The following is a 22,750-nucleotide window of genomic DNA, read 5'->3' on the forward strand; positions in this document are numbered from 1 at the left end:
TCAGTTTATGAATTTATTGTAAAATAAATAACAAAAGATCAACATTTCTTTAAAAAGTTATAATTTATGAACACAAATTTTCAGTAATTAACATTTTCATTTGTTGTGAATAGCTTTTGATACAAATAATAAATAAAACTCCAATTTCTTAATTAAAAACTTAAGAAACTGCTTTATTGGAGTTCACTAATTACATTAAGAATCAGTTTCTCAAGTAGTTTCAGGCAACCAAGTCCTTGGAATATCCTGATAAAAATTTTTTCAAGCCCATCTCACAAGTACATACTGTACATATAGGGTCAGTTCAAAAATAACCAAACTTTTTGAATTTGACAGAAACAGAGTGTCTTAGCGTCATGAGGTTGGCAACATTACATTTGTGATAATCTACCAAGTAAGCTGCTTTTTTATGAATTGTTGATATCTTGTTTTGTTCTCGCATTACTGTTTTTTGAGTGAAAACTGTTTCAGTGTTAATGGCAATTTTTGCAATTTACAAGAGAAACAATGCAATGTGAAGTTTTGCATGAAACTGGGAAAAACTTTTACAGAAACATTTCAACTTTTGAATCAAGCTTATGGAGGCAATGCTCTAGGTCAGAGGTCGGCAACCTGTGGCTCGCTAGCCACATGCGGCTCTTTGGATGTGAAGCTACGGCTCTTTAGTTCCATACGCAAATATTATTTATTTTATCAAAAAAAACCATTTAAAAATCGTTCTGAATCGATTAATGAGGATTAGGCACCGATTCTATCTCTCAGCCACTTGTACTCGCTTTTCATCGCACCCCTCCCCGTGACACACGTTGTCACTGTCGCCAGTCCATTGGAAGCTCTCGAATGACGTCGTCGTCGGATGTTTCTATGAGGTTTAATTCGCTTTCGACGCAAGACAATTCTGAATAAATAGATTAGTTTTTTCAAAAAACTTTATTTATGCAAGTACTATTTATTGTTGGCAAAAATAAATTTTGTGGCTCTTTAAAAACTTTGAAATTTTGTAAATTGTAATTTTTGGCTCTTCCGACTCAAAAGGTTGCCAACCCCTGCTCTAGGTCGTATGTTGTGTTACAAATGGTGACCCAATTCAAAAGTGGTCATCAATCAGTTGAAGATGATCCTCAACCAGGAAGATCTTTGAACTCAACTGATGAGACTCACATTGAGAAAATCAAGGATCTGGTGCATGCAAATCGTCATCTGACGTCAAAGAACTTGTAAAAAAGGTTGGGATCTCAACAGAATCGTGCCATAACATTTTAATGAAAAAATTGAACATGCAATGAGTTTTAGCAAAATTTTTTCCTTGTTTGATGACTGAACTGCAGAAGGAAAATCAAATGGATGGTTGCCTGGAACTCCTTCAACAAGCCAATGATGATGAAACAAACATTCATACAAAAGATCATAATGGGTGACAAGAGTTGAGTTTACAGCTACAACATTGAGACAAAAGTTCAATCACCACAGTGGGTTAGCAAGAGATTTCCACGCTTGAAAAAAGCACAATAGTCTCGATCCAATGTCAAGGTGATAATCACTGTTTTTTTCAGTTTCAATGGAGTTGTGCACACAAATAACATCTTATCCTTGCCGAGAAATATATTTATTTCAAAAACAAACATTTTCAGCCTGATTTACAGGCCACCCTCAGGTTTAGAACGAAATTGGAACTAAAGCATTTCATTAATAGAATACAAAATTCAAATTAAAAAATTAAATAACCAACGGAATAACATAAAAAATAAAAAATATGTACATATAAGTATTAAGAAATACTAATACTAACAAACAACATAACACCTCTAACAAAATTACTATTTTAACTGGTTAAAGTTCTTAGCAAATTTTTTAACCATAAACTTCCATGCAGAAGAAAGACTTTCGGCATCCCTCACATTCAAACAGCCTTCCTGCAGTTTACTCTTATAAATCTGAATCTTTTCAGTGGTCATTGCCAAAGATGGGGAAGATAAAGGTTTGATTATGGCTGCCTCATTCCATCTGACTACAGAGCCTTGTGTTTGCACCATTTGGGACAAAATTGTTGCTTTAAACTCCTTTCTGATATTATAACTATGTTCATATAAATAATCGACACACGCTGGAAGAATACAATAATAAACTTTCTACAAACCTATAACCAATTATTAATTAACCGAAAGCTTTCCAGTTGGCAAATTTAAATTTCCATACTGCAATTGTCTGCAATCTTCGGCTATGTCTTGGGCTACTATTACTTTTGTTGGTGTGCCAGGATTTGAACGAATTTCAACAAGGGATAGGTTAATATATATTTTTTCGTACATAATAGGTTATCTGAAAAATCAATTTTCCAAACAACCTGGTCCCAAATTGATTTGGATAATTGATGCTCTACTGTATTACTATTTACTTATTAAAACAAAGAAAAAGCAGGAAAAAAGTATATTAACTAGGCACTTTGTCCCAGACATATCGCATAAATATGCATGGACATAAATCACTCATTGAAGGAATATAAAGTTCCTATAATAGATATTAATTTATCCAGTTTCCTTCTGAATGAAATTTTTTTACCAGAGACAATAATAAAGCAACTTGTCTCGCTTCTTCATTATTATAGAGATCAAAGAGATTAAAAGGTTCAACAACTTAGTAAACTCATAGGAACAATGACCTTGATTCTTCTCAATTATAACTTATCAATTTCTCATTAATGGTACTCAATTTGTCACTTGCACTTATCTATGTGCAATTTTGCTTATCTAGAACAATACAACAACACATCCTTCATCCTTTTCCAAATCCAGCACATGATCCAATAAATAGAAAATTCTAGAATGCATACATAGAACAAAGCCTTAAAGAAGCAAGACAAGATTCCAGATTGATGATATAACACCATCACCACACCACTTCAAAATTACCTGAAATAAATTGCATATATAATTTATTTCAAAAAATGTTTACTTAGAAAGTATTAACTTGTTTTCAATACTGCTTCAAATGGCAATGATATGGCCATTATTAATTTACCTCATATACTACTTTTGAATAATAAGCTAATTCATTGAAATCTTTTACATTTTACTTCACAATAATGTCAATATTTCAAAATTGATTGCTTTTCATTCATTCAAAAACTTTTTTAAAAGAAGTTTATCTGTCATTATGAACATGAAAAATTTTGATAAGCTAAAAACTAGGAACTTTAAAATTAAGCAAATAGTTATACCTATCATGTAATCCTCCTCTACAAGCAAATTCCCATTCTGCTTCAGTTGGAAGTCTTTTTCCTAACCATTTACAATATGTAATGGCATCATTCCAAGACACATGAATAACAGGATGATCCATTCTATTAATTTTTTAAATAAAAATAATCATTAAAGAATAAGTTTTTAAAATGAGTTTTCCTGATTTCAAATATTAATTTACCTGTCTTTTATTGTAGAATCTTTACCTTCTGGATGTTGCCAATCTGCACCTTCTACAGGAAGCCACCAAGGTGCTGCAGCCACCTAAATTATAAATTTTTTACTTTTGTTATTTTATTTCTTTATAAAATATAAATATTAAAGCCAAATCATAAACAAAACTGGAGTTTTACAAGGTTATTTTTATACTAATTAATAAAATGATAAATTTGATTCACTTATATAAGAGATGATGGATGATTCTGATTAATTTAATTATTTCACTTTCAGATTGATAATGAAGTTTTCAGAAAATTCATTTTTGGCAAATTCTCATTTAAAAACTATAAGCAAGCTTTTGTGTTGTATTTCTGTGTTTATAAGAAATAAATACTAGCCTGCTAAAGAACCTGTAGCGGTTAGCAACACACCACTTGACCACTGTCCCCAACCTATGTGACATCAGGATTGAGGCTAACTCACTTTTCTGGGTCCACATGCTTCTGTTCGAACTTTCACCTCACTGCGCAATCCGAATATTGTTTCCACAGTTGATGTAATGTAACTCTTGTACCCTGTATATATTTCTGTAAAATGAACTCATGACAATTACCATTGGACTCTCGTTGTCGGGTATCATTCCTCCAGCACGATGATGACACTACTCGTGGATGTAATCGGTGACCAAGTTAACCGATTTTCTTCTCAAGAGACATGGCCTCCTCACTGGTGACCCAGATGTGACCTCTGCAACATAGTATCTGGATGTGATTCCAGCGATGCCGACTGATCCAAAACTCAAATTCCAGACTTCATATACAAGAATCCAAGTAGGCCTCTTTTTTCCCTCCACACTGGTCAAGCAGCTGAGACTAAGATGACAAAGCCCAAACCCACTGCCAAAATGAACTGAGTGGTCCTCAGATTACCCCCATTTTGGTTCAAGACCCCAGAGTTTGGTTTGCGAATATTGATGTCCAGTTTGCCATCTCTGGTATCACAAAAGACTACCAAATACTACTCGGTCGTCTGCTCTCAATTCCAATATTTTGAACTATATGACATCATTCTCAATCCACTGGCCAAAAGCCATTATAACACGCTTAAGGCCAGACTGCTTGCCGATTTCTCAGATTTGGAGCAGAGGCAAATCAAAGCGCTACTCTCGGACATCGCATTGGGAAACAAAAAAAAACCACCCCATTTACTGAGAAAAATGAGGCAATTAGCAACAACAAATTGGGGGAAGATTTCCTAAAAACTTTATGGCTACAGCAACTGCCGCAACAGACTCAGGAGATCCTGGCAGTCTCTGACAACAGCTTAGAAAACTTAGCTACTACCATGGCTGACAAAATAGACAAAGTAATGTATGTGAGTGTAAATGAAGTTCAAAAGAGCTTAGATAATACCCAAAACCAGTTAAACAAGCTCCAGACACAGGTAAAATCTTTAAGTCAGAGAATTGAACAATTATCCCACTCTCAGGAAAAAGCTTGACAGGGAAGAAAACACTGGCAGCAGCACTCAAAGATGCCAAAAGGTGATGCTAACAACCAGTGTTGATATCATCAGAAATACGGGAGAGAGGCAAAAAGCTGCTGCTCCCCATGCTCTTTTCACCAGTCGAGAAACCCTAAGGAAATCGCATGAAACAGCCTGCTGCGATTTCAGACCCAATAATAAGAGCCATTTATTCATCTTTGACCCAACTTCTAACCATGAGTACCTGGTAGATAGCAGAAGCAATATGTGCATTTTGCCTTTCTCAAGGAAAGGCATGCGGAATGATCCTACACTGTGAGGCTCTATTTGGCAAATGATACACCAATACAAATGTACAGTACCAATTTAGTCACACTTGAGCTTAATCTCCGCCACTGTTTCCAGTGGCCATTCATACTAGCCGACGTTAGTAAGCCAATTATAGCTTACTAACGTCGGCTAGTATGAATGTATCAATTATAGGCATCAATTTTAGTAGCAATTATAGGCATCAATTTTCTGCGGCACTACAAATTGCTAATTGACCTAAAAGGCACATGTCTCCGCAATTTATTTACAAACCTATCCACCACATGTAAAAAGACAGAGATGAAAATTACCCAAGTAACACTGATAGCCAGCTTGGCATACCAGAGTATCTTGGAAAAGTACCCTGACATTTTCTGCCCTTACCCCACACTCAGAGCACTCAAACACCACAGCAACTTTTGTCCAACAGCTCAAAGAGATAATGCATCAACTAACACCAATGCCAACAGGATGCCATGGTGCAAAGAAAATATTCAACCCTCAGGACCTATAGTGCTGCACTCACATTTTTGAGTGGCACAATGCTGTACGACCATAGCTGCAGCCACCATATGACAAACCCTTCCCTGTACTGCAGCGGACAGACAAGTTTTCAAAGTCCATATATGCCAAAAAGAGAGTTATCTCTATAGATAGACTTAAACCAGCTTACTCTTTAGTCGAACACCTTTCCCAAAGTGATAGAACACCAACGAATGACAACCAAGAGACAGACATGGGACAAGTTTCTCGTTCAACAGACATACATGACCTAAGTCACCAGGCACAACGTACTCAAAACAAGAAACTGAAACCAAGATCACATGTGCTCATCAGGAAGAACATCCAATTCCAGGCATGTTTTTGTTAGCCACACAATATCATTTACACTAGGAAGAAGGTACTGCGGTGGTTAGCAACATGGTGCTTGACCACCATCCCCAACCTATGTGATGTCAGGACTGAGGCTAACTCACTTTTCTGGGTCGACTTGCTTCTGTTTGGACTTTTACTTCACCACGCACTCTGAACATTGTTTCCATGATCGATGTAATTGTAACCCTTGTAAATATTTCTGTAAAATGACCATTGGACTCCTTTGCTGTCTGGTATCATTCCTCTGGCATGACAACAACACTACTCGTGGAGGTAATCGGTGACCAACTTCTACAAACACAAGACAAACTATATGATATCATTGCTCAACAAAATTTGCATGAAATGCATGGAATTCTATCCTTATCATACAGGATATTTTGGGCATGTAAACTGTCAATTACATTCTGAAAATTTAATGTTTTTGAAATATTTTGCAGAAAAAACGAGTATATACATAAATTGCATAAAAGCATCTAATTATATGTTCAAGAAAATTATTTGAATAGCACATAACACAATACAACAATCTTTATATCAGTAATACTTATTTTCAAGAATATAATTATATGGTGGAAGAAATAGAATAATTTGAGTATCAATATAAATTAAATAAAATCATATGATAATGCACAGTGTATTTAAGAAAAATAAATATAGAAATTATACACAGGAAAAGTCAAAAGTCAGACTGTCCCAAATATCTTCAGAACAAAAAGAGATGCATATGTAAAACTTTATATAACACTTTCAAGGAGTACTACCCTATGTCCCTCCACCAATTTTGATGAATTTTGGCACAAAGGTAGTGTTTGATACAATAATGTAATTCCCAAACAGTTTCATACTATGTGTCATAATGAGCAAGTTATTAAGGTTTAAAAAGTAAGGTATCCTTCTGCATAGTCTGCTACTATTGACCAGCTTGTAGAGGCTCTATCCTATCACAGATAATTTTTTTTGCATTTAACTATGTTACAATTGTAAATTTTTATTCTTTTGAGTTAGGAATATTTACAAATAAACACATATCTGATATGTTTTCCTGCTCAAGATTTTGTTAACGGCAGACAATGTTTTTGGATTCAGAAAATAAGGAACTTCAACATAAGAGGAGTGTTTTTCATCTGCTCATAGTTGAAAAGCACAAAAAAAAAGCAGGCAATGAGAAGAAACTTTTAAGTCAGTAATTAAAGTTAAGTCAGTATGGAAATCAAGTCTGATCTAACTAGAATTGCCAGTTCTTCAGTTTTACATGTAAATTTTGTGTTTTTTTTGTACATTTTATGGCTTACCTTTTTCTTTTGTCTGTAAGACACTTTCATCTTATTTTTTCCTCTCACATCCATACACATCAAAAGGTTTTATTTTAAAACTCCCAGAATATTGTACTTACAAGTAGGATATTCTAGTTTTGAAAATGCTGTTGATATATATAAAAATTGCAAGATTTGTTAACCTTGATGAGCTGTATGAGGAATTTTGTGAGTTTAGGGGCGTTTTATTATCGTGTTTAAGTTATCAACGTAGTAATGTTGATAGTGGCTGTATTTTTTTCTAAAGTTTCTAAGAAAGGTGCTCCAAGCATAATTAAAGTCATAGGATATTTACTAAGCATTCCAGGCTCTAATACTTTGTAAAAAGGGTTTTTTTCAGTAATGAAGAATAAACGAACATATGTTAGAAACAGGAGCCATCCAGAGCTGATCAAAGTGAAACTACAGATTGTACACAATTTCTCTTGTAAGCAATTTTACCAATTTGCAAAACAGGATGGAAAATTATTAATAGCAGTTAAATCACAAGAGAAATATTAGAAGGAGTGAATAGCATGTAAGTTACGATAAACAATGTTCTGTACAATGTAATAAAAATGTTTGATCTGTGGCAGAAAATATTCCTTTTCTTCCTGAAAAAAATCTGGCAATGCCAGATCTAACATTACCACATCCATAACACATTAATCTTTTTAGAGTTTTACAACAATTGTCTGCAATTATCATGATGCATTTTGGATCATTATACATGTGACAATGTGCAAAGCACCCCTTATGCTTCTGTACCACTTGACTGAAATCTCGGCATCACTTCGTTGATGTCAAGTCAGGATTCTGATACTACTATGTATTATGGATAGACACAGAAACTATGGTCACTAATTATTATTTACATATGAGCGGTTGTGTACATAGATGCTCAGATTTCGGATGGAGGAGTGTGAGAGATGACAAATCTCATGGAAGAGGTCAGAGAGATGGTGAGTTGGAAATGAATCAGTCAGATGCCAGTTTATTTGAAAAGAAAAAGGATTTCATGATATATACATTGTACTATGTTGAAATAACTGATCAACACACCATAGATTATCACGAGAGAGAGTTTACATGATATTGTGCATGATAAATACCTGAAGTTTGATGGATCCACTAGTAGACGTGGTAACTTCCCTGGCATGGGAATAGAGATGAAATCTAGAAGTGTCCCAGGTTTGGTGACAAAGTTTGTTCTATTAGGAGGCAGTTCAGTATTCTATTTCAGTAATGACATTAATCCAATAAGAGGCACTAAATAAATCCATTTGAAGTTAATCCAAAGTAAAGCAACGAAGTTAATCCAAGTAGGAGACACAGTGTGAACATGATGAGTTAAGGAGTTGGCTATGACTTCTGTTAGAGGCCAGGTGACAACTGTAACCATCAGAGAAACAGGTGGCAACTTGTTGAATAGGCAGCGACTCCCTCAACAGGATGTTAATTGTTATATTAAAGTCTGTGCATATGACTGAAAGGTTAAAAGATTGCAAGAAAGCGTTGCTTTCATCATCGAGAACATGTGAAATGGTCTCAGGTAGGGTAGTAGTTAATAATTATCAATATATATATATATATTGATAATTATTAACTACTACCCTATATATATATATATATATGACAAAATCATATTATATTTTGTTGAAGTCCAGGTTCTCACATATGAAATGGTAAACAGAGTGGGCCAACGAAAACGAAACGGCAGAGTTTTTGGATAGTTGGATTTGTATTTAAGCAAATTGCTTGGACAGGTCGATTTTATTCTCAAGGGGGACATCTTTTGCAATAAAGTTTTTGCAATTCTGAATACAATAGACAAGGAAAAATTTTAAAAACTCATTTATTTTTTTATTATTTATTTATTTATTTTTTATTAACTAAACAAACATTTATTTTGGAAAAAATAAATGTTTGTTTCTATAAAAACAAACAAAAAAGTTATCTATTCAATAAATGTTCAAATTGAGCACCACTAGCCTCCATACAATAATACAAATTTTGCTCAAAACGGTTTATTACACTTTGGAAAGTTTCAGGTGTTATTTGAGAACACTCATCTACAATTCTTTATCATAATTCTTCAAGAGATCCTGGTTTGGTTGCATAGATCTTACTTTTTAAATGTTCCCAAAGAAAAAAATCAAGAAGACTAAGATCTGGGATCTAGCCAGCCATTCTAAATGACCTCTACATCTGATCCAATGCCCAGGAAAATCCATGTTCAAAAACTCTGTACTTGGTCTTGCATAATGCAGGAGGCTCCATCTTGTTAGAAAGTAAGGCAGTCTTCTAAGTATCAGGCGTCATGTTTGATGATATCAACAAGTAATGGATGTACAACATTTTCAAGTAAATCTAAACAACTTTCTCCCATTAGATTACCATCTAGGAAAATGGGGCCAAGTACTCGATCTCCAAAGATTCCAGCCCACACATTTAGCTTTTGTGGAGTTTGGCTATGAACTTCATGAAATATGCTTGGGTTATTATCTGACCAATATCAACAATTGTGACGATTAACTGTTGAGTTTAAAAAAAACATGCACTCGTCGGAAAAACAAATGTTAAAAAGATAATCCACATCAACTCTTAACCTTTCTGTTGTAATTTCACAAAATTGCTGTCGCCAATCAAAACCATCTTCATTTAATTGATGAGCTAAATTAATTTTGTACGGATGAAACTTGTGAGCTTTGAGGATCTGGTGAATAGATGTTCTGCTAATGCTAGTCACAGCCTCCAGCTTCCTTGTACTTGTTGAATCTGCAGCAACTTGCCCCAAAATCCCAATCTCTGTCGCTTCGTTTCTTACTGGACGTTCATGTCTGGGGAGCACGTTTTTTGTTAGCCACAGAACCCGTTAACTGAAACTTTTGAACCAACTCCAGAACATATTTTGCATTACAATGTTTGTTTGGATAGCATTGATTAAATAAATTTGCAGTAAGATGAGCATTCTCACCATTTCTGAAATAAAGAGTTACTATTTCCACCCTTTCAGCAATTGTGTAAACCATAACGATTATGTTGTACAAAATTCACAATAAACAAATAATAATCTTAAATTCTGATTGAATCACTAAGTGGTCAAGCTTAATGTGAACACTATAAGAAAGAAAATCAGATAACACATTAGCTTCTTGATAACAAGCACTGAGTTCAGCATTAACACAGTGTTAATGCTGAACTCAATGCTTGTTATCAGGAAACTATACAATTTATCTATAGAAATAGATAATTATACAATTATCTATTTCTATAGATAAAATATTATCAGCCTTAATTTTATGATTAAATTTTTTTCTTTGCATGATTTCTGACATGTTCCCCTCAAGATTAAAATTGACCTGTCCGAGCGATTCACTTAAATACAAATCCAACTATCCAAAAACTCTGCCATTTCATTTTTGTTGGCCCACCCTGTATATTACATAGTTATTAGCTAATCTTTCCATGTTTGAGTATAAAAATACCACTGCACTATTTTATAATATGTAAAAATAAGCTTCTGAAGTACAGTATCTGCAAACCAATTCTTTGGGACTTTTGAAGCCATAATAAACAATCATGTCCCAAACAGACTTTGAACTGGAAATACCTGGTATGTGTTATTGTTGCACAACATAACAATATACAGTAGAGTAGTTACCCTAATATACCTTTATCATAAATAAAGATAAGGTTGTGTCTAATTTATTAACTTCTTTCTTCAGTAGATAACTTAAATAATTTAGCTGATGTGGAAAGGGATTGACCCTTTCTGATGATGATTATGATTTTAAATGTTCATCACCATCAAAGAAGTCACGAACTACTGTGCCATGAAATCACAAGGTAGCCAACATGCTGAAAGTAGACTAACATCCTAAGTGAAATTGGCAAACTCTGAAAAAATCAAGGATGTCTGAAAGTGCCAGACAAGAGAACACTAACATTGGAAAAATCAGGTGCACACATTCCAAATGGACAGCACAAAAAAATAGTCAAATTAATTGTCATGTCAAGCAAAAGGTTATAGCAACAAGGGTGGGATTCAAAATATCAATATTGCACACATCAGATCTGAAAACTTTTTCAATGCAAAAGTATATAAAAACTGGCAATTTTAACTTAAATTTCATACATAAAAAATACATGGCTGCATTGTTTAAAGTCATTATAACATTGGTAGTTGAAAAATAACACAGCTAGTTAGCAAAATAGTGCTGCAATCAGCAGAGAATATTACGCAGGCAGCAAAGGCCTTTCAGGATTATATAAAATCCATATCAGAGAATTTTGACAATGACCATATATTCAATACTGACCAGTGTAGTTTCCAATACAAAATACTGCTTACAATGACTTACACCTTCAAAAGTGAAAAATCAATTTTTGAGTATGCTCAATCACCAAAAAATCTGGCAACACACAGCTACACTGTGGAATGTTATTAATAGGGCTGGTGATATCATTAGCAATGTTTTCTTATGCATACAAGAACATTAGAGAGGAGCTTTGAGCCAAAACTGCAAGCAGAGACGGATAGTTTTCATCTCTGCTTGCAGTTATCTCATCTTCTAACTTCATTGTCACTTATAGCACATCAGGCAAAATTAGCTAGTCTCTAAATGAATTCTTTTTGGAAAGATAAATAGTCCCAAATGTAAAGTTTCCTTCTTGTGATAGATTCATGAAGCACACACACAAATAGGAATTCATATACAAAATTCTTCAGTCAAGCTGTGAATACACCAAAAATTACTTTAAAAATTGTACCAGAAAACTGTATTTCTCTGGTGTCAAGCACCTTTCCAGAGAAATTCTTACAGGCCTGGAAGTAGTTCTCAATGCCACAAGGGTACACAAGGATGATAATTGAAACAAATGCAAAGGTGCTATCAAGTTGCAATCTCTCTTACACTTTCAATTATGTGCTGACATTTGCAAACTTGTGATTCATTACTCATAGTATTCTGGATTTCTGACTTATAGAAAAAAATTCCTCAACATCAAAGAAGTGTGCTTCATATTTACACAAAGCAACAGTCTTGTCTGTGATGCTGTAGATTGTAATCAAAATAAATTTATAAAATGTGCCCACTGTCATAAATGATTGTGTGCACCATTTATGGATTGAAAACCACTATTATATCTGCACAACTTCTTCCTTTCTTGAATAGAGGATATTAATATTAATGTAATCACTAAAAATAATTGCTATTGAGAATATACTAGATATTGTTGTCCCAATTGGAATAATAAATAAAATAAGCTCATAACTTTTTTGATTTACTGGTTAGACTTCATTTCTCAAGTTTTATTAAAATATTGATGCAATTGTTTTTAAGATTATTGATATAATTATTAATATAATGTGACTTGTAAAAGTTTAATCTGAATTGTCCATAACCATAAATTTTATCAAAATTTTCAGTTATCCAAGGCAGCATCAGTCCATCCATCTTACCTTGATTCAATTTGGGGCTCTATTGCATGTTCTAAACAAGAAAGAGTATTTGAATGGGAGTTTGAATGGTATGATATGGATTCGGAAGATGGATAAATAAAGTCTGAAGAAAACATCACAAAACCCAATAAATTTGTAAAACCAAACAACCGTTGGGCTATTAATATTAATTTAATAAGAGATAGCACCTAACACCTCCCTCTGGTGACAAATTATTTAGTAATTGATTAAATATACTGTAATAGTAATTAAAAAGTAGCCCAATGTAATCTGGTAGTTGTTTAGCTTTAAAATCTGAAAGCAGTCAGCATTTGTTTTTGGTTTGAGTATTGACTGTAGTTTAAGTAGAAAAGTTAAACTGAGCTGTTGATATTATGTAGTTGGCTGATAAATTTTTTTAAATGACAGGGAATTATTAAAACCATACTTTGTTTTATAAATAGTTAGAAAATAACATAAAATATCAATAACTGACTTAATCCAAATATCTCAAAACATATTAATTTATAATTAGAATTTACTTACAGCCTGTGTAATTCTTTTTTTTGTATCTTCACTTATCAAGTTGTCCAAAACAAATGAATTTCCAAATTTTTGTGCCTATAAATAAAAATGAATGTAATTTAAAAATTCATAAAATTCTATAGATTTTATGAATTTTTATGACAAATAGAAGACAAAAATAAAAGTAATGTATAAGCCATTGTTTTTGAAAATGGTATAAGTCCATTTATTCATACATTGAGATATTTAAGGGTTTGTGTTTGAATCAATTAAAAAATATTGGCTAACGTTAATAAATTCAAATAATGTCTTTAAAACTATAAACTTGTTAAATTTTATTATGTAATAATAATTATAAAAAATTGTTAAAGAAAATAAATGATTTTTTTAGTTACAAATGGGATTATACCATTTTCAATACAACAATGAACAATAACAATTTTAAATATAAAAAATAATAATTAAAATGAGAATATGTAAGTAAACAAATAATCAACTTTATTAAGAAATATTTTCAGTTAAGTTTTATATATATATATATATAAATTTATGAATAACAACTATGAAAAATACTGTAAATACTCCATTAAGTTGACTAATAATAACAAACTTATTCATATTTCAATTTTATTTCTCCTTTACACTTAGCATAGTGAAGTATTTATGGTGAATAGGAGATATGTAAGGCAGTAGTAACTCATCATATTATTATATTTCTCTCTTGTTATAGGTTTTGAATTATGTAGAGTGGTAATATAATAATTTTGCTAAAATTTTTAAGCCTTTGTCACTTTCCAAAAAAATCAAGAACTTTAAATTGTTCATATTCTTCCATAGAAATTTTGTAGAAAATTTTGTAAAGTTCTTTCCTTTTAAACCTCTTCCAGCATACCTTCAGTTAATTTGTAATATTTCCATCTGTATTTTTTTCCCTGTTTGACATTGCTCCTTCTAGGAATTTGGTTGAGACAGAATCTTCTCATTTCATTTCATATAACAGGAAATTATTTTTCATCTAGCAATTCTTTATTACATTATATTACTCTTGCTCAAGAAATATAATAGATATGTAAGATGAATAATGATTTATTATACCTGTTATCCTATCTTCCACTTGTGCTATACCACATAGATTACATAAATGTCTAGAAATATTGAATCTTAATAAAAACATATACATGGCACAAAAAAGCTGCAATGTGTTTTTGATACGTGCTTTAGTGTCATATAATTTTTTTTCCATAACACTTTATTGCTAACAAGAAAAGTATGATGTACAGGGGCAAGCCACTACTAATTTGAGGTGGAGAGCATATATTTTAAATTAAATAAATTAAAAAAATATGATTAAAAATCACATTGACATGTGTTCAATATTGCAGTAGTATATGTCTTGAGCAGTATATAAATGATTTTAATGGTCTTAAAGCTTGTGAAAGAAAACTAAACAGAATGAGGAAAAAAATTTCTCACCACTTCATCTAAGCAATAACACCATTATCTTGTTTAAGATGTTGTGTTCTTAGGACATTAGCTATTATAAATACTTTCAATTATTGATTATTATGAATGGACTTATACCATGTTCAACAAAAATGGCTCATATGTATTAATGATCAGTGCAATGAGCAATAAAATGTATTTATTTTTAAACGTTGAAATTTTTTAAAAGAACTGACATTTTTTTTCACATATTTCTGGAGCAATTCTGTATAAATATAAAACTTAAACAAAGATATATTCTGAATGTAAGATATAAAAATACATAACTTATTGGGCTGCAATTTGAAAAAATTGTAACCTATAAATTCCCACTATCATCCATCTGTTCATCCTTAATCTCAAGAATGGAGTTAGATAGATGAAAGCCAATACCAGATATAGAAATATTAAGGGCAGGAAGCCCCGATTAATTATAGTGTATACTGTATGAACTTCCAATACAGAAGTCATGTTATTTGAATTCAAAAATTTTCCCCTGAAAATAGTTAGTTAGATGACTGGCATGACTTTATGTTAGAACAATGATGAGTCAGTCCTTTAACTTAGAATTAAACTTTATTCTAATCTAAGACTATACATGCACTTCTTCACACATCCATAACTTGGCACACAACTGAAAACAGGTCTCTTCTTTTTTTGAGCAGTCTTGCACGGGTTGCCAGTTCATAGACAATTTGCTATATCGATACGTGCTTTAGTGTCATATAATTCTTTTTCCATAACACTTTATTGCTAACAAGAAAAGTATGATGTACAGGGGCAAGCCACTACTAATTTGAGGTGGAGAGCATATATTTTAAATTAAATAAATTAAAAAAATATGATTAAAAATTGCAGTCCAGCATTGTGATTATGTCACAATAATTGCTTGTTGTTATTATTATGTTGTGAATGTCATGCTCAGATGATACTGATGCCAAGTGCTATGTTGGACTAAAGTCAAGGCATAGCTATCCAAACAAATGTAACATTAAGCTGTGTTATTGGTGTATGTATCTAGAAACTTCCTCACAATGTGAATATATGTTCAATATTGCAGCTTATATTTTTGTAGTGCTACAGTATTTATATGTTTTTATTAAAGTTTAGACTTTTGTGTAGTGTATATGGTATAACACCAGTAGAAGAGAGGATAACAGGTATAATAAATACCTTATCCATCCTCCACATCTGTCTTATTTCTTGAACAAGTGGAGTGTACTTGTTGATTGTTGTCTATTATATAAATGATCTTACTGCATTTGTCATTGAGAGTGATGTCAGGTCTATTGTGATGAATTGTTTTGTGTGACTATGCTTTATGTGCTCTGTCATAGCATATTTTGTGTGTTATTTTCAGGGCTGTGGAATCGGAGTCGGAGTTGTGGAGTTTTGGCGTTTTAGCCGGAGTCGGAGTCGTCAAAAAATCCGCCAACTCTGACTCCCCTTTTACTTACCAACTTGTTATGTATATGAAATGGAGTTGGAGTCGGAGTCGGAGTCAAATGGTAAGGAAAATTCAGAGTTGGAGTCGGTAGATTTTTACGCGACTCCACAGCCCTGGTTATTTTCTAACACTGCCCGTGGAGTATATTTGTAGTATGGTACCTGGATGTTTAATAATGAGTGTTTAATAATCTGTGTTTTTAACATGCAAGCTCTTGGTTTATTATATTTGCTATTTGATTAAGCCTATGTAAATAGTCTTTTTGTGCTAAGAAGTACCAGAAGTTATATGTTGTATTGTTTCTGGCAGAATGTGGCATTTTCTGCAAAGGGTCATTTGTTAGTGATGTATCCTTCAGGATGTGTTCTCTGTAGTTTTTAGTGTTTATAATCTGATCTTGTATGGCAATCATAAACTCCTCCAGACAGTCCATAATCAGCCAATAGTTTGATGCAATTTTGTCAACATAGTCCTGAGCAAGGTCATAGGCATGCCTGCCATGAAGTGCCTTTTGGACCCATGACTACTTAATGTTGTCTATACATTGAGATATGTCCAAGTGCTCAGAGTGTAAGTTTAAAGGTGTGTAGTTACTGTTTGCCAGTATTATAGCTTTATATAATCTTGATGTTTCTTGTATTTTGTGGAAAACTTCCACGCTATCAGAATTTGTTTGTAGTGCAGGTTAACTATATTAGTCAGTTCATGGCCACCTTCTTTACAAGGAAGAGTTAGTCTTTCTACAGATGATTTTGGGGGTTATTGTTTATGCTTTATGTGTTGTTCTTGTTTTCCTTTGCGGTTTCTTGAGATCTGTGCATATCCAGTGTATAACTCCAAAAGAATAAGTGAATACAGGGACAACATATGTATTAATAACTTTAATAGTATGTTTAGCATTTAGGTGTGTTCTTAGTACTGCTTTTAATCTGTTCTGGTATTTGAGTGTTAACCTTTGTTTTATCTTTGCATGTTATGTAAGTTTGGCATGTTGGAATTCTAAATATTTGTAAAACTCACCCTTTTCCATGGATTCCATAATATCTCCACTTTTGAGTATGAAGTCTCCTTCCTTCAGATCTCTTTTTTCAGGGTGTAGTGTTTTGCATTTGTCTACACCAAACTCCATTTGTATATCATTTGAATATGTGTATGTAGTTTGTAAGAGATGATGAAGCTGATTCTGTGTGGATATGTAAAGTTTGATATCATCCATGTACATGAGGTGTGATAATGTGAACAGTATTGTTTTGTTATGTCTAATATTGTAGCCATATTGTGTTTTGTTCAATGTGTTAGATAAAGGATTAAGTGCAAGGCAGAACCAAAAAGGAATTTCCTTAAAAAATTCCTCATTTGATGTGTATTTGATTTGTTTTTATATGAGTGTTATGGAGGTTAAGATGTAATGTTATTTTCAGTGGAGCATGGTAAAAGCAAAAAGAAACTAGAGTTGGTTATAGATGCAAAGTTTGTGCAGCAGCCAAGCATGTGGGACATTGTTGAATGCTTTTCTGTAATCAATGTATGCCACATGTATGTTTCTGTGTTGCTTATGAACTTGCTGTAGAATAACAGAGTCAAAGAGTAGTTGTTCTTTGCAACCTTTATGATTTCTACGGCAGCCTTTTTGTTGTTTTGTATGAATGTCGGGTTCATCAATATGATTATATAGTTTGTTTGCAATTCAAGATGTAAGAATTTTGTAAAGTGTTGGAAGATATGTAATTGATCTGTACTGTGAAGGGTCTTTGGTGTTGTTGTTGTTTGGTTTCGTGTGGGTGATGCTCTGCATGAGAAAATTTGGCATGTCTTGTGGATTATTGATATGTGTTAAATGTTTAGCTAGTTTCTGTTGCAGGGATGTGAATTTTTTCAGTTGTTGTCCAGTTGTGTGCTTTCTGTATTGTGCAATGAATGTCTTATGTATTTATTTCAACACAAAAAAACCATGTTAAGATCTCACTGACATGGGTGGCCCTACTAGGAGCAGATGCTCTAGCCAGCATAGCTCTATGGTTCATCAGAATTACCGAACTCTCTCACCACAGCAAGGTGATGACTGGCAAGAGTTATTACATTGTGAATGTCTTGCTTAGCTGATAACAGTGCTGGATTAAAGTCAAGACATAGTTACCCAAATAAGTGTAGCACTAAGCTGTGTTATTTGTATCTGTGTCAATATCTAGAAACTTATTATTAAAGTAAGCAAATAATAAGAACATCAGAGTCTATATTTCCTTCAATTGTTTCATTATCTCTTCATGATCATTATTATCTTTATCACCACCAACAATTATTACATATTTTTATTGCTTTATGTTAAGGGTATGTTGTCATTTAAACTTTTGTTACAACAGTTTTGCAGGATTTTGGATTTTTTTAAATGTTTTATATTATTTTATTCTACATGTGATACTGAAGACGACTCAAAGTGAGGCCAAATATATTTTGAAATAAATAGTTTTGGTTTCCTAAAGCTAGTAGTATTTCTTTTTATCTACCAGTGGTGTGCCGTCATTGGAAGCGGTGGATGCGCCACTTTCCTTGTATTTTCTAAAAAATAAATACATATTAATTTTAATTATATGAAAATAATCATACAATATTTTATTATAACCGCATTATGTATCTTATTACAAATTTCTAGACTACACGTGAAAAAAAAGATAAGATTGCTATTGTATATTCGAATATTAGTGACGGAGTGGAAGCGCTGTATTGTCAGCATCCAAAAAGCCAGACTCACACATGCGCTTTACAGAGCACCAACCTCACCTGGTTTAGCTGGTGGAAGCCTAAGACCTTGGGTGGATGCTACACGCATACCGCATCCAATTCTATCCAGGACCAGTTCTCGGCTGTTAGCCGCCTGCCCGCTAGATATTTGGCTGCCCTCACCTGATTACATGAATCATGAGTAAATTTATAACTTAACCCAACCGATAAGAATTTACTGGTATGTTTTTATGATAGTTCTGTATGATTGACAGGAGTTTAAAAAAATCCATTAAAATATTTGGTATTTTTATTCTGTTCTCTGATTTTATATTACTCACGGATTTCAATGTTAAACCAGTGATATTACGATTTCGTATGTCCCATCTATAAGGGATGTAGAAAAAAGCGTGTACAATTCTTGTATAATGTTAAAAAATTAATCGTTACTTTGGTAGCATCATTTACAACTAAATTTAATGAATGAGAGAGATGCACGAGGTACAGAAAAAGATCTAGAATTTATATTTCTTAAATTTATGATTTATGTATCCGTTGTCATAAAAATTTGTCTTTCCACTTTTTCCCGAGACTACAAATATTCGAGTACAAAGTAACCGGTTTCGACTTATTTCTACTTAAGAAGTAGTTAAATAATTAAGCGATTAGGGAATTGGGGACATAAACAAAACCCTGATGAAAGAGCCGGAATATTACTTAAACAAAAGCTTAACCGAACCAATCTATAGCCGAGTACAGTGGGGACTGATTTCTTCGAAATACTGTATTAGATGTAATAAAGACAGAAATTTTTCCAGTTCGACGAGAGTGACCGAAAAGTTGTAAATTTTGGAAATTTCCGTGGACAACACCTGGTCCTAAAACGAATTAGTTAGAAAACAAAAGACGGACAATCTATTAAGTTTAACATATTTAGATTTTTACAGCTATGGTGAGAAACGTTTAAAATTTACAACAACCCTGTCGCGTCCTTTGAGATATACTAGTGATGCGACAAAAGAGGCATTTGACATTGATCAGTATCAGCACCCTCGGGATTTGGCAGCCCGTGTGCATGTACACACCGCACACCTAGCAGGACCGTCTCTGATTCCACTCGTAGGGAGCTATTTGACTAAGTGGTTAAGATTTAAAGAGTAAAGAATATTTTATGTTATTTTTATGTACGTTTCATTACAAAGCTATATTTAATTATAATTTTCTTTAAAAGTATATTCATACAATTGAATATTTTGTACCAGGTATGTATAATTGTATATCCGTCACACGTTTTATTTTAACAAGTAAGTTTTTATAATTTTATTTTTAATTTTAGCCCTTATGTTATGGCTAGTGATTTAGAATGTAATTGCGATACTGAAAATTTATTTTTAAAAAGTTTTGGCTCAAGACCATATAATGAAAAAGAAAACATTATTAAAAGAGAAAGACTAATGCCTAAATTAAATATAAATACGTCAACAAAAAAATTTGTTCGACATTTTCACAATAAAATTTATGAAGACATAAAATGGCTTTGTGGATGCATAAAAATGCAAAAATTGTTCTGTTGGCCTTGCCTACTATTTTCAAATAAAATTAGTGTGTGGAATAAGAATGGCTTTGACAATTTAAATAATTTGAGTAAAGCTGGCAAAAAACATGAAAATCGTAAATCTCACATCGATTCTTTCGTAAAATTGAAGCAATTTGGAAATCAAAATGGAATAGAATTTAAATTAGTATACAACATAAAATAAATATTGAAAATTATAACAAGATAGTTATGGCTAATAGATATATTCTATTTTAATTAGTAGATGTTATCAAAGCAAGAATTATCATTTAGAGGACATAGAGAATCTATTAAATCTAATATAACAGAATTAATTATATTGAACTTGCTTATTTATTAAGTGCATTAGATAATCTATTAATTAAAAATACATTTAGAGAAGTCTACAGTTTTTACTGGCTTATCGAACAAACGAATACAAATGGGACCCTAGACCAGGGATGGCCAACAGTTTTTGCCCCCAGGCTGGATTGGAAAGAAAACTTTTTCCACAGGCCGAACCAGAGGTTGCCCTAGGAAGATTTTGAGGTGGTGCGAGATCTCATTGTGGTGTCACCCCGTAGAGACTGAATTGTAGAGAGAGATTACAGACACATTTTTCACATTATCATGCTTTATCAACATTCTATGCTGTGCAAGATTTGTAATGGAGAGTTAACTCTAAACACATGGTGAGTTGTTGTTGACTTTTTTTTAAGTGTCAGAATTTTTCATCGAGCTATTTGAAAGATTGATCGTGAGCCACATAAATTCATTAAACGGACCAGATCTGGCCTGTGGGCCGTATGTTGGCCATGCCTGCCCTAGACCATCACTGACTGATTGCCCCTGGAAGTTGGCTTCTTACAGGAACACAGCTTCCCTATCATCAAATGTCATGGCACGCCACTGTTATCTACTATTAATAACTGTATTTATACAATACTTATAGCTGTTATTGGATAGCTTAAAATAAATTAGTTTAAAAAAATTATATTATTATTATTAAAATAACTATTGGTAATTAAATTAAAGTTATAAACAATTAAATTATTTTGAATATTGTAATATAAATTTCAGTACAATTTATTTAATCTCAATTAAGCATAACAATAAATTTGTATTATAAGACTTTTTTGACATTTTTCAATGGTATGTACAAAAAAGTTTATATTAAATATTACAGATATTTAAGATTTGTAATAAAATTAATTTTGTTTTTAAATTCTAAAAATCATGTCATTGACATTTATATAAATTGAGTAAATTAATTATACTGATTTCATTTGACCATAAAGCAATTTCTTAATAGATTACCTCAGTAATATAGCCTGTAGTCTGTACAAATATTTCAAAATCACGATTAGAAACTTCATGTCGATCAATATAAAAATCAGTCAATGTAACATTTCGAGCAGGTCCTTCTCCATCAGCAATAAAAACAGGTTTATTTGTCCCCATTTGAAATGTTCCACCTTTAATAAAACTCATCTCTTCAAAATTCACATTGTTTGAAGTTTGAACATCATCTAAAACATTATCTGTGTCTTTTTTTCGAGAAGGTAATGAACAACCACAATCACTTTTCTCTTCTTTAATACAATGATCATTTCCATTGCAATACCAGAATTCAAGTAAAAACAAAAAAGATATGAAAACTAATGACAGCATATTCATATTTGCAGTTACTGTTGCTATTATTATTGAGATGATATCAAACACTTGCTTAAGATATTCTCTCTCCTATAGAATAAATAAAATGAAATAAAATAAATCCAGTGCTGAGAGAGTAAACTAGAAAGAAGCAAAAGAATAAAAAAGATAAAGTTAACAATTGTCATTTTTATTGTTACTTATAAGAAATAAAATACTTTCTTTATTTTATTAGAAATCAGTCAAACATTCATAAAAAATGTGTGAATATAGGATTTTTTGAAAGGAAATTAAAACTTATAATAATAATTAAAGCAATGAAGATTGTTATCTGTGAAGTTATTTTCAGTACAAATTCCAGTAAATATAAAATATTTTAAAAATTTCCTGAGGAAGAAGTACCATAACTATTTATCATGTAACCACCTTCAAAGTAATTCAAATGCAGAAGAATTTAACCATCAATATTAGAAAAATATTAACAAATTTTCTAAAATTGTTAGTGAAAGTTGTTCTCTGTTCAAATTACTATGAAAGTATCTCTATATTATAATTATACAGTGC

The 22,750-nt window shown here is 32.4% G+C and overlaps 1 protein-coding gene across 1 annotated transcript in view; it reads right to left on the minus strand.

The window, feature by feature from the left end:
- The window catches only part of LOC111642207 (sulfatase-modifying factor 1-like), a 31,825-nt gene extending 9,544 nt beyond the window's left edge, over positions 1-22,281 (minus strand). The window contains exons 1-4 of the mRNA XM_023388503.1: positions 21,851-22,281; positions 13,353-13,427; positions 3,421-3,503; positions 3,218-3,340 (exon numbers count right to left, since the gene is read on the minus strand). Of these exons, the coding sequence (XP_023244271.1) occupies positions 3,218-3,340; positions 3,421-3,503; positions 13,353-13,427; positions 21,851-22,210 (641 nt within the window). The 5' untranslated portion in view covers positions 22,211-22,281. The remainder of the gene's footprint in view (positions 1-3,217; positions 3,341-3,420; positions 3,504-13,352; positions 13,428-21,850) is intronic.
- Positions 22,282-22,750: the final 469 nt, after the last annotated feature.

The sequence above is a fragment of the Centruroides sculpturatus genome, unplaced genomic scaffold, assembly GCF_000671375.1.
Source record: "Centruroides sculpturatus isolate CEXI.00-Female unplaced genomic scaffold, Cexi_2.0 scaffold1613, whole genome shotgun sequence".
Classification (NCBI taxonomy): Eukaryota; Metazoa; Arthropoda; class Arachnida; order Scorpiones; family Buthidae; genus Centruroides; species Centruroides sculpturatus.